A 12691-nucleotide genomic window follows, 5' to 3' on the forward strand; every position below is an offset into this window, starting at 1 on the left:
ATGGGAATAACATCACAACGTACGTGTGTATATTAATTAAATTTAAAATAATATTACAATAAATAATATTACAAATAGGTTGGTTATACGCATAGGAATATGGATATAAAACTGAAAATAAGGAGTATAGGCAGAATAGTGCAGCCGTTGATCACAGAGTATAAGGTGCCCCTGAACAATGCTCTGTAGATATACATCCTGATATACGGAGTAGAAAACAAATAAAATACATATATTAAAGTGGCTCATACAAGGACCGACCCGCCCAAGAGCTGTAACTTTCCTCCATCTATCCCTATTTATTATTGGAAAAGCTGCTATCTAATAGGCACTTTGCTATAATGCCATGTCCCCGGTACCAGTAGCATTATCTACCTCCCAGTACCTCTTCGCTTCTCTTACCTCCCCTCTCTCCGACTGATAAAATACATGAAACATTGTATGTATGTACCTCCTTCTCGTCTGACGGAAAAAGGTACCAACAGCTCAACGCTGTATACCGTCCATCGCAGCAGCGGCAGCAGTATCACCGACCTCGTCACTACCTCTTCCTCCTCCACCAACAATATCATACGCTGTATCTCACCGTACCAACTCTGGCCTCGTTCCCGTGAAATTGTTACCTTGAATCCACTCCTTGGCGCCCTGGTATGCAAAGACAAATTGCCCACACATGCTCGCGTTCGCCATGACGGCGGCATGGCTTGAAGGTCCCAGTTGCCAGCTGTTCCTGTCTACGCTCTGGCTGTTGTAGTCTTGCCACCAGAGATCAATCGTCTGGGTGTTGCGGAGTGTGAATAGATAAGCGTAGCTGTTTAGAGACCATACGGATGCGCCACCGTGGCCATCTGTGTTAGGGAAGACGGAGCCATCACTCCACCTGTCATCTTCTTCGAAGGCAATGGAGCTCTGAGTGGGGACAGTGTACCGTTTACTGCCAATATTGCCCCTCTGCCAGTCTGTGGGATTACCCCGTGAGTAGATATTTTGGATCACGTTCGACTTATCCAAGTAGAATAGCCACCACTATTGGCAAGATTAGCACGATTAGCAAGTCGACATCAGACAGCGAGCCGCGGCGAAGGCATGGTCCGTATAACCATAACTGACAGTTATAATGCCGTTGGAATCAGTATATGTGCTTGCGATCGGAGTATGCAGCATCGCATCGTCGAGTGGGAGAGTTCCTGCCACACGCGTTCTGGGCTCGAAGTGATATAGCGCAGGCTGGCATTGCCAATTTTGGTGGTATAGAAAAATATCTCCACCACTCCGAGGGTCCATGGCGGCTAATCTGGTCCCCTTGAGAACGCCATCCTTGTTAGGCGGAGATCGGTTGATCTGCGCCGGCAGGCTCTTTAGGTCTGTCAAGAAAGAGAAACGCAAAAAAAAAAAAAAAAAAAAAAAAAAAAAAAAAAAAAACATAATTAGTTGAAGTTTCTTTTGGGGGATCGTGGATGCAACCGATTATCCACCGCGTTCTCCAACGTTTTCTATCTTGCCAACCAGCCGCCGGAAGTTGTGGTCCTTCCAACAGTTCGTTTACCAGCGCTTGCTTCTCATGCAAACTTAGAGCCAGTCCTCGAGTCCACTTCGAGGCCTGGGTATGCTGTCGATGCGTCAGTTTGCAAATTTTCAACACCACACCCGCAAACTCCGATCTCAGACTCATCTTCACTTGGAGGTTGTGGTGGTTGGTTGTCTTGTAATTGCACCCTGAGAATTCGTGTGAGCCTCTGGTATGTATCTTCCCTTCCAATCGACAGATCGTCAGACTACATACATACATATGGGTATATATGTGTATGCATTTCAAAATCCTTGAAATGCTCCCAAATCCATCAAGGTTCTCCTGAAACAGGGAGAGAAAAAAAAAAAAAAAAATCCTCCTAGTATCAGACATATCATCCAGGAACTATTCGCTTTGGCTAACACTATCTGATCAAGCTTGCAGCTGAAAGGGTGAGGTTTGATGACAGAGTCCCAGGACTCTTATCCTGTTCAAGCTTTTTTTTTTTTTTTCATTTATCCCGTGTCTGCCCCATCGTCGTCCTAATGGTAAGCGATGCTGGCAAATTTAGTTACATCCAGGGATTTCTGGGACTACTCTCGAGGAATAAGCGGCATGAGAATAATCCGCTGGCTCTAAATCCTGGCTCTACTGACGGCTCTCACCAGCTATCATCTGCTTTGACACCACCAATCACCGGGATTTGGGGGATGAAGATGGACGAGACGAAGCCAGATGCAACCGCCGAGGAGTTGAAAATCGAATAATCGATTTCATTGATCGCCTGCCTAAGTGCCTCTACGCGGCGTAGTTACCGTACAGCAGGCGGCTTGGACGGCTGCCAGCATGGGCTTTGATAACGTTAGACTCCTGGCGCTAATTTACTCTCCAATTCATTCCCCCCCCGCCTGTGCTATTCTTATATCCATCCAAGCAACTCCGTTAAAACAGCTGTCTGTTGATGGTTACTTACTATGTTGTCATCCTGTAGGTGGTTCTACAATGTGTGTATATTATCATTGTCATTCTTCGCTCTGAGCTGTGGTGAGTTCCTCCAGCACCGGACCGCCGTAATCCTTTTTTGGGCTCGGAAATGGGAGCGAAATATTCAAGCAAGATAACCACTAATATATCTCTCTCAAGTCTCAAATAGCGAAGCCATTGCTGGAGGCGTCGACCTACGAATCCTACCCCTGGGAGACTCAATCACCTACGGACAAGGCAGCAGCGATGGCAATGGATATCGCTTACCACTCTACAACCTCCTTCTCTCCGGCGGGAACAAGGTAGAATACATCGGCCGTGAAAAGCACGGTTCCATGAGCAACAACCGCCATGAGGGTCACAAGGGATTCCCCATCGGCCCCGTCGGCGACACCGGAAAGCCCAACTACGCCCAGCGCCCCAGCATCGTCCTCCTCCTCGCCGGCACGAACGACGTAGTCTTCAAAATCAATCTGAAAGACGCGCCAACGGTGCTCGGGCGCGTCGTCGACGATATTGTCGCGGCCTGTCCGGACGCCGTCGTGTTGGTTGCGACCATTCCACCCATGCTAGACGCAAATCGCGAAGCGCGCAAAGTTGCGTTTAATGCCGCGTTGCCCGCTGTCATAGCGCAACGGAACAGGGCTGGGAAACATGTGCTCCTCGTCGATCTGGCGAGGGTTACCGCTCAACATATTAATGCTACTGATGGTATTCATCCGACTGATGACGGGTATAGGTCGATTGCGGATGCTTGGCATGAGGGTATCGTGGCCGCTGATCAAAGGGGTTGGATCAAAGCGCCCATCGCAAGGCCGGCGGATGGGGAGGGTGATAGACTAAAACCTAGCCCGGAAGCTACACCTATTGAGGCTGGATCCTCTGCTGGGTTCTGGACTTCGTATTGGATGTTTGCAGCGCTGGTTGTGGTGTCCGTAGGTGGTTTTGTTGTTTTCAGAGTGCTTTATTCAGGTCGGTGGAATAGGAGGCATTTTTGGCCGTAACCTTGGGTATCGAGTGCGTCGGTGCCTGTCTCTCTATCCCTCTTTCGCAGTTTGGATATGGTCGTCTAGGGGGCTCTATGCTGACTGCATAGAACGTTATCACAGGGTTTTCAAAGAAAAGCCTGTTGAATCAGTTATGTTTATTACCGATATTAGATTACCTAGGTGTATAAAAATTAATGGTACGAAGGGTAGAGCAGAAAGTTTTTCACGGGGAGAGCAAGCAATTGGAGACGCATTAATACTTGCCTTTTTAACCCATATCATAGGCGTGCAAGTAGCTGACTCGTTCAGGGGATACTCAAGGGATACGATTAAAATCCGGATCCAGTCCTTCGATATTATTGCTCCTAAAATAATTATCAAAACATGCATTTACGTAAAGGAACTGATATATAAAAAGGAAGCAAAAGACATCTTGATCCCTGCAAACACACTCATACATGGGAAACCCCTGACAATATCCTTGTTGACACACACACACACACACACACACACACACACACTCAACAACCATTACACTCCTACCTCATACTCGGCGGCCTCATTAACCTCTCACACTTATCCCGCATCCGATTCTGGAACCAATACGGAAACACTCGTAGAGTTCTAGCAAAAAACCCCGTCGAACCGGGCAGCATGATATGCCCACTCGACCCCGTCAACACCTGCTGCACCAACGCCTCCGCAACCGTCTCCGGCTCCAGCAGGGGATTAAAAAACGTATTCTCCGCATTCAGATCGCGCGACAGATACGTCCTCGCAAAGCCCTGCGACACAAGCACCGTCCGCACCTTCGGCGCATTATACCGCGTCACCAGCTCCGTCGTCAACCCTTCATGGAACGCCACCGCCGCACTCTTCGTCGCCGAATAGTCCACCATGTTCGCGCTAACCACATACCCGGCCTGCGACGCAACGGTGACCACCATCCCGTGGTTGCGCTCGATCATCTTGGGCAGGAACTCGCGCGCCAGCCAGTAGTGCGAGAGCGTGTTGACGTCGAAGAGCTTGCGCGTGCTGTCCTCCGTGCCGTCCAGGATCGTCAGGCCCGAGGCGATGCCGGCGTTGTTGATGAGGATGGTCGGCTCGCCGAGCGCGGCGCGCACCTCCGCGGCGGCTGCCGCGACGGCTTCGACGGACGCGATGTTACACTGGAAATACCGCACGTTGGCGGGCGGGTGGTATTTCAGCGGCTGGATGTCCAGCACGGCCACTTTGACGCCGCGCGCGGCGAGGAGGACGGCCACCCGTCGCCCGATCCCGTCACTGCCACCGGTCACGATGGCGATTTCTTGTTTCCAGTTGTACGTGTCTGACGTGCCATGGTTGAGGGCGTATCGGTTTATCAAGCCATTGAGGCTGCGGACGAGGCCGATCGCTAGGAGGTACTTGAGAGCTCTGAGACCCTGTGGCCGGGTTGCGGCAACTGCTCTGCCCTTGGCTGTGTATTGGGAGAGGAGGTAAAGAGGGAGCGTGAGAGATGGGGCCAGGGCGGTACTTTTGATGAGGTGGCCTACGACATCGGCTGTGAAGCCTGTTATTTTACGGATGATATTTGTTAGCGGTCAATTGGATTTTATGAGGGGTTGCATCTCAAGCCCCTTTGTCCTTACCTTCACGGGATGGCCAACGGCGAGATGCCATTATTAGTTTGAAAGGGGTGCAGTTGATACAAGGATAACTAATAAAAGGCCACAGGATTCTACGAAACGAATAATCGAATAAAAAAAAAAAAAAAAAAAGTTCTCGAAACGAAAGTAAAATATCAAAGAAAATAATATCAGCGAATATTTCACTGTTTTATCATATCCTAGTGCAATACCATAGATCCGAGGGACAAGCAAAGAACCTGGGCATGTGAAGTCTGATCGCGGAATCAAACCACCGCCGCTCACTGCCCAGCAAGCACTACTCCGTACGGAGTACTCCGTACAGCGTAACTATTTGTTTAGCGTATTGTGGAGAAGAAACCTTGGAAGCTAACTAACAAACTTATTAACCGCTTCCCCGCTGTCGACTGTCGGCAGAGGTGGCCCAGAAACATCCACCGTCCACGGCATCCTTGTATTCCTCCCCTCTGTAGGCGAGTGCATACTGTAGTAGACACGACAGTTGCCGTGCACGTCGTGAAGAGTAAATCTGTATTCTGTACATGCATGGAAACCCAGACTCCTGGTCCTCATTACCCAGTACCCAGCATTCCATCCCTGCGGCACACCAACGCCGACACCAACAGCCTGCAGACAAACCCTGTACGGAGTAGTACGGGGTATAGCGAGTCCCAAAGCCCCAATTAGAAAGAAGCGTTCTGCAGTTGGTGCCTCGGTTAATTCTCGCCAATAATTTTTCAATCATAATAATAATAAAGGGTGACCAAATAAGGCTTGCAAGAAGCATGACCCAAGTGTGTGTCCACTACGGAGTAGTTATTGTATTCAAGTCTATACAGGGGTAAATTAAAAAAAAAGGAAAAAACTCCCTTACCGGGCTATTCAAAACCAATTTTGTCGTCTTGACTCCGTTTGCCCGGGGCTCATTGTCGCCGTTTGGAATATACACAATCGTTGGATCCAATGGACCAAGAAGAATCAAATAAACCAAAAGGCTAAATGCGCGTAAAACTCAAACCCAAGAGGTTCGCGTTCAAGTATATGTAAAATAATATATAAGATCACAACGACCGCCCAATGGACAGGAATATATCCATATATATGATGAAATGATAGATGAGGGAAATATGGAGATGAACAAGTCCCCCTCGAGTCCAAGGAAGATCCAAAAAAACAAACAGCCAACGAAAAACTAAAACCAAAATTTAAAACCAAATTCAAAATCACACCACCCTGAGGACAAAGAAATAGGCCAGTAGATAATAACGAGAGCGGTGTAGAGTTAAAGGCAACAATGAAAAGAAAAAAAGGGTTGAACACTATCACATCGCCAAACTTGTGACCCAGAAGGGTCTCGTGAATCGAAAAAAAGAAAAAAAGAAAAAAAAACAGGAAGTGGATATCCCGCAGTATTTGAAAGAAAAAAAGAAAAAGAGCAGAACAGGAAGCTAAACCAAACAGAAAACATGTACATACGTAGCTCTTGAAAGAGAAAAATAGAAAGATCTTTTGAACATCAATAAAACAAAATAGACTGAGAAAAAGGGAGAGCGCATAGGCAAAAGAGAAATATATAGACTAAATCAGCAACGTCAACCCGAAGGGAAAAAAGAATTCATGGCGAAATGAAAAAAAAATTAAGTTAAAAAAATATGACTAAGTATGGAGAATATAGATGGGAGAATATGTATAGCGAAAATAGAAGGAAGAGAGAAAAGCACCACAAGAACCGCCAATAATAGAAATGGCGATGGTGACTTCGGTCACCCCTCAACGGACGAAAAACTTGTGGTCGGAGTATCAAATATTTTTCGCCGAATTAACGTCAGTATTTCGGCATCTTTACTAAGGGTCGGGGAAATATGCCGGCTTTGTAATAGAAAGTTGATTGTGCGGTCTAGCAATGCTCGGAGAGTTTCTCTGTCCACGAGCTGTGACAGGGGTGACATGTAGGTTGCGGATAAAACGAGCATATTTCCATATTGCCTAATTTTTTCCGTCAGGATTTTTGCTAAAATGTATTTGAAATAACTCGGAGTGTGCTATTTTGAACTTACGCGTGTGCCGTTCCAAAGATATTAGTGACAACCGGTCGTCCCGCGACGCCATCAAATGCTATCGTACTCTGTATTGCCGCGTCAATACACGCCTGGCAAGCCTTACGGATTTTCGAATCAAGCGTTTTGATAGACAGGTGTTGGTTCTCGGAGTGCACCACTGGCCTGCTGGGGGGGCCCATATCACTCGTGAGCCGCTCCATACCGTGTGGAAGATGAGCTGGGTTAGCCGACAGCGGCGACGCTTGTGACTGTGAACTGGACACAGTTGAAGCGCTGGGTGATGGGACGGAATTGGCAGTCCCTGGAAGAGATTTGGCCATGGGGTGCAGGGCATGGTGGAGTAAGGGTCGATGGATAATATAGCGAGCGCCGTAGTATTTCGCCCGCATTCGTGCGATGATAATATTGTCAGAAGGGGGGTCGGTTTCCTCCCATCGCATGTTGTCTGGTAGTCCAGTTCTCCATGCTTCGAGATTACAGCTTAGGGCTTCTTGTACTTTGGTCGACCAAGATACTTTTCGTCCCCTAGATTCAGGTGCTGTGAACACGTTATTACGTTAGTCTTCGCTCGTCATTCACTTTGCGAATTACGAAACATCGGCTGTAAAGCTAGAGTACATACTCTCAGCTTTGTATAACTCCGTGTGGACTCGATTCAAAACTTTCCGCAAGTGAATTTGCGCAACATAGTAAATCATGGTAAGAGGATCGGGGGTCTGTAGTTCATTTGTACTTATGAAGAGACCAGCTTCGGTATAAACCCGATCTTCGAAGCGGCTTATCCCGCTAGCCGGAAGATCCAGTTCGGCGAGAATGTCACTAAAATATATGAGCTTCAAGTAAATAGAATCGAGGAACCGTTCGTGGCTGTACCTTTCAAGCTGTAGACACGTCCAAAAGGCAAAGTTGATTAGCTCTTTCTGGCGCGTTCCCTTCGGTATACGATCAAATGTGCGGCTAATAGACACAGGTCAGTCCATCCATCTATACTTGGGGTATTCTATAAATGAAAAGATGGTGGCTTACGGTCGGAGAAGAATTTGACAAGCCCGAGCAGCTTCGCATATCCAAGCATGGCTTGAAAAGGGGCGCGCGACTTGCCCAGTATACAGGGCCGCGAGCAAGCAAGCTTGCGTGTGTTTCAGACCACCACCACCTAGCACATCACCTAGAATATCTGACGCCAACGCAAAATATGCTAGGCCAGGAATGATATCCAAGTTTCGCAACGGCGGGTCAGATTGATCCGTTGAGTTCCAGGAATCTGTAGAATGATGTGCTGCAGCAGAAAATCTTCGGTGATGTCCCGTTGACAATGGAAAAAACTCTTCATTTGGAGGATGGAATGCTGACAGTTTCCCGGAATCGGATAGGGTCGGGGAAGTTGTGGTAATTTGTTGATATTGTAAAGGGGATTGTGCGTTGTTGCTCCGGTTCAATGGCCCAGGTATAACTGTTTTAACGTCACATATTGAGCCCAGAGCCAACACAAGAAGGACAACAGCGTTATCCAAAGACTTGTGGATTACAGTGCTGAGAGCTCCAGTGTTTTCAGGAATCGATTCTGGGGTTACTTCAAAGGCCACTTCGGCGGATCGTTTTCTTTTACCTTTGGGTATTGCAGCTACTCTCTCGTTATGGCTTTGTGGTATTTGAGGTGAGAATGAGAAAGCGGGTTTGCGAGGGCTGTAATTGTTAACAAAATTGCAAACCATCTGGTGCAATGCCGATGCATCAAGGAATGGGTGGAGAGCGTGCATGTTATCTAGATAACTCTGATAGTATCTTTGAATAGTGTCCGCTTCGAGATTCAAGGTACCGTAGGGAGTTAATCCACCTGGATGCGGTTGCATGGAGAATCTATTGGTGTCAAATCCAGAAGGAAATCCAAAACCCGAGCCCCATACATTTGCACTGGCTAAAGATGCAATAGTAGGGTCTTGCTCTAGGGTTGTATGTGAAGTAACTGGGCTCTCCGCAAAAGTGTCATCGCCCTCTCCAATACCATACAACCTGAGGGGACCACGATTTTCTTCCAGCTGCATCACATAATCGGCATCGATCCTCTCAGGGAGCAGCTTTTGAATAGATGGCCATAATAGTAGCTTATGGGCAGCAGTCGTATGTTCAATTGGTATTGACAGCTCGCCAACATCAGAACCGTGCAGTTCTTTCATGTAATCCTCGGAAACCCGAGTTTCGTCGCTGTCTAGACGCTCAACCGGGGTTTGTTTTTCTGGTGATTTGAGATTGGCTGCGATAAAATTCGCATTTGCCTCCACCTTCGCGAGGGACGGCGTCAGATGGCTCTGTTTTCTTGGGCGAGTAGAACCAGCCATAGCATCTATTTGCGACTTGACCCCAGCTAAAAGAGCCTTCATCTCATTTAGTCGTGTCATCAAGTCTTCTCTTGCAGCCTTTTCTGACTCCTCCTGTCGGTCTATTCTTTCTATGATGATCTGAGTCGACCTCTCTTGCCTTTGCAAACAGTTTCACGTCAGGCTCCTATAAACCTTTGTTTGTTTGGGATGATTGAGACAACTATATAAAACTTACTTCTGAGGAGGAACATCCTTGTAGACGCACGGAACATTATTTTCTTTGCAATGACTACAAGCCGGTCGACCTTCATCGCATTTCGCTTTCCGTGAGCGGCATTGGTCGCAAGCCTAGACCACCGTCAGATGGCTCTAATCAAACAGGGGCAAAATGGGTATTTTACCTGCTGAGCTCGCGTCGTCCTTCGTTGACGGTTCGCTAGAGGCATTCCAGCTTGAGCAAGAAAGTAACTACTCGTATCATACAATCCTGGGGTAGGAGGTACATGTCCTCCAGAGGTGTACGGTTGTGAGGCAGGTATTGGTTGCATTGGATCACCATGGGTGTACATCGGTATTCCTTGAGTTTCGCCGTTGAGATGGCGCGCATCCGGAGGGTATCCCATCCGTGGCTGTTGGAAATTGCTAGGTCCAGGTCCAGCTTGTTGCGGTGGTGCTTGCGGGTGCTGCGCCTGCTCTTGGGAGCCGTTCATGGGCCGATACGAGCCAGTGGGTGGGTGGGACTCAGTGGGAGCCTGGGGAGGAGGAGCTGAGATACTACCTGGTCGTCCATACGACATTTCGGGAGGTGCATGTGGGTTGGTACGTGCCGAAGCCATGTACACAGGTGGTGCACGCGGGGTCTCACCATGATGTTCCGGGTTGGGGCCGTCATAAGTATTATATGGGCGCCACCCGGGTTCATAATGGCCCCGAGGAGGGGCGGGCAACCGATGACCAGGTTGGGACGCCGGTAAAACGTGCGCTTTGGACTTGTCCTCTGTTGCCATTTCCATCATTTCAATCGGCTTACCAAGCCCCAGACCATCTACTGGCCTTCAATAATCAATTTCTAGCAGAGTAAAATATCCAGCATCAGACACACAAAACACGCAAAACTAGCAGCATGGCGATTTTACAGAGCCGTTCCCGGTTTGAGAGCGAGATGGAGGGGTCTAGAGAATCTCAAGGACGGTAGAATATATCCTAGATTTGGTTCTTTTGCCGCTAACAAGAAATATTTGCTGTCACGGTACATGGGCCGATATAATCCAATCTGCTTGCTGCGAAGTACAACTAAATTGTAAGGGAAAAAAAAAAGGGAGAGAGATCAGTTTCTTACATCTAACCGGCGGAAGAGGAGAGAAGGGAAACAAGCGTTTATAAAGGAAACCGAGATTCTATCATTACCTGCAACAGCCTGACAACAAAGCGCTGAGGAGCCCAGCAGTTCGGGGACGTCACAATTCGCTTTCGCTTTTCGAATCCTTGGTTGTGGCTCGGGAAGTTAAAATGCTTGCACTGGTCCCGCTTAGTTTCCCGCAGGAACCGGCTGGTTCAACAAACGGTGCTGCAGAGCTGGATAGCAAGTACTAGAGATTGCGTCGATATGGAATACTATGCGCAGAGGGGTTGGACGGCAGAAATGGGGAGGGTTGAAGCGGAGGGGGAGATGTGTGTTCCCGACCGAGGTGGTGGAGGTGGAGGTGGAGGTGGTGGTGGTGGTGGGCGGATACTGTTGTAGGCAGGACAGGCAGGGCGAAGAGACCAGCAAATAAATGCCAGGCCAGGAAAAACCTAGCACGGTCCAAGGAACAAAAGGTAGTAGTAGTAGTATAGTAATATATATATATCTAATAATGAGAACAATGACAGACCGACCAGGACAGCAGCTGGGATATCCTCACTTTTTCTTCCCACCACAACACAAGCACTTTCAAGCGCTGGGATATAAAGTGGGCTGGAGGGAATTGAAGCCAGGAGGAATTGAGAGCAAAGGAGAAGTTGAAGCTTCAAGGAGAAACAGGCTGTAAATACAAGGGCAGTATGGTAAACAGTACAGTATAGTACAGCAATGTAAAGTACATGTACATGTTCATGTACAGTACAGCAGTGAGCGCCTGGCAGCCCAAAGTGATATATATATCAATTATATATCAATTATATGCCCAATTGCCAATTGACCGGTGCAGTACAGTATATATATATTACCAGCTGCCTGGTTGTCACTGTAATACATTTACAGCCTGCCCGCCGCCCTTGTTCATCCATCGCCTGTCAATAATAATAATAATAATAATAATAATAATAAGATCAAATGGCCGTCTGTCATTTGATCTGTATTTTCTTTTTCTCCTGTTATTGCTTTTTCTGCTGCCTTTTTTTTCTCATGATTTCTGCTCCACCCTTGTGCTGGAGTTTTGCCTTTTTTTTCCTGTAACTATTCCCAGCATTCATTGGGCTCTTTTTGTTTTGTCTGTTCGCATCCCAGCTCTCTGTCATAATTAACCAGATTGTCGGGAGCCTTTTTCCGCGTCTTTATCTATCCACTACCCCTTTCTTTTCTTTTTTTTTTTTTTTTTTTTGTTACTACCCTTTTGCCCCTGTGGGCCTGTCAACGAAAGTTGGAACTCGATCTTTCAGAGGCCTACGCCAGATTTGCGCGAGATTCGATGGTTTTCAAGTTCCCAAATGTTCACCAATTCCTAGCACCATTTCCACCCCAGCATCGTGCGCCAAACTCCACTTTGGTGACGAGTTCTCCAGGGCCCGCTTTAGGCGCAGTGTCCGTCATTCATGGTGAACTCTACTAAAATGCTGTCGGGGCCCTGGTTACGATAGCTTTCCCTTAGGGGCGCTGCTTGTCCACAGCGGTGGAGATGGTATTGGTACATAGTTCTTCTATACAGTACATACCATACCGGTATACGCGTTTTGGTATACGCGATTACATGCGTGCAAGATCAATAATAATTAATAATACTCCGTACACAAACACAAACACAACAACCGCCGTTGGATCGGATAGACCAAGCTTGTCAGGTCTGCTTTGACCATTGTGCTTTTGATATATATTATTGGCGGGCAGACACCACCAACTTCAAGCCTTTCTTTTTGCCTTCGCCCTGGAACCATCGAAAGAGTTCCAAGGTTCCTGCGGCCGTACACTCCACCTCCCTCGTATCGTCAAGCGTGGTGATGT

The 12691-nt window shown here is 47.7% G+C and overlaps 5 protein-coding genes across 5 annotated transcripts; 2 read left to right on the forward strand and 3 right to left on the reverse strand.

The window, feature by feature from the left end:
* Nucleotides 1-130: 130 nt before the first annotated feature.
* On the reverse strand, nt 131-1672 carry BDBG_08166 (uncharacterized protein; the record flags this gene model as incomplete). Its single annotated transcript, XM_002621497.2, has 3 exons — nt 131-1026; nt 1111-1364; nt 1507-1672. 3 exons carry the CDS (start codon nt 1670-1672, stop codon nt 583-585), a joined length of 864 nt encoding a protein of 287 aa, XP_002621543.1. The 3' UTR covers nt 131-582.
* A 246-nt stretch (nt 1673-1918) lies between these two features.
* On the forward strand, nt 1919-2402 carry BDBG_17712 (uncharacterized protein). Its single transcript, XM_031725369.1, has one exon. The coding sequence runs from the start codon at nt 2056-2058 to the stop codon at nt 2275-2277; it is 222 nt and encodes a 73-aa protein (XP_031580594.1). The 5' UTR covers nt 1919-2055; the 3' UTR covers nt 2278-2402.
* Nucleotides 2403-2428: 26 nt separating this feature from the next.
* Nucleotides 2429-3823, forward strand: BDBG_17713 (uncharacterized protein). The gene is made up of 2 exons (XM_031725370.1): nt 2429-2554; nt 2654-3823. The coding sequence occupies exons 1-2, from the start codon at nt 2485-2487 to the stop codon at nt 3496-3498; spliced, it is 915 nt and encodes a 304-aa protein (XP_031580595.1). The 5' UTR covers nt 2429-2484; the 3' UTR covers nt 3499-3823.
* Nucleotides 2706-5754, reverse strand: BDBG_08168 (oxidoreductase). The gene is made up of 3 exons (XM_002621499.2): nt 5115-5754; nt 3748-5035; nt 2706-3659 (listed from the first exon to the last, which is right to left on the reverse strand). The coding sequence occupies exons 1-2, from the start codon at nt 5143-5145 to the stop codon at nt 4023-4025; spliced, it is 1044 nt and encodes a 347-aa protein (XP_002621545.1). The 5' UTR covers nt 5146-5754; the 3' UTR covers nt 2706-3659; nt 3748-4022.
* Nucleotides 5755-5810: 56 nt separating this feature from the next.
* Nucleotides 5811-11433, reverse strand: BDBG_08169 (C6 zinc finger domain-containing protein). Its single transcript, XM_031723434.1, has 8 exons — nt 10900-11433; nt 9894-10785; nt 9728-9840; nt 8198-9649; nt 8045-8128; nt 7794-7990; nt 7169-7709; nt 5811-7097 (listed from the first exon to the last, which is right to left on the reverse strand). The coding sequence occupies exons 2-8, from the start codon at nt 10506-10508 to the stop codon at nt 6875-6877; spliced, it is 3225 nt and encodes a 1074-aa protein (XP_031580596.1). The 5' UTR covers nt 10509-10785; nt 10900-11433; the 3' UTR covers nt 5811-6874.
* Nucleotides 11434-12691: the final 1258 nt, after the last annotated feature.

The sequence above is a fragment of the Blastomyces gilchristii genome (assembly GCF_000003855.2).
Source record: "Blastomyces gilchristii SLH14081 genomic scaffold supercont1.22, whole genome shotgun sequence".
Lineage (NCBI taxonomy): Eukaryota > Fungi > Ascomycota > Eurotiomycetes > Onygenales > Ajellomycetaceae > Blastomyces > Blastomyces gilchristii.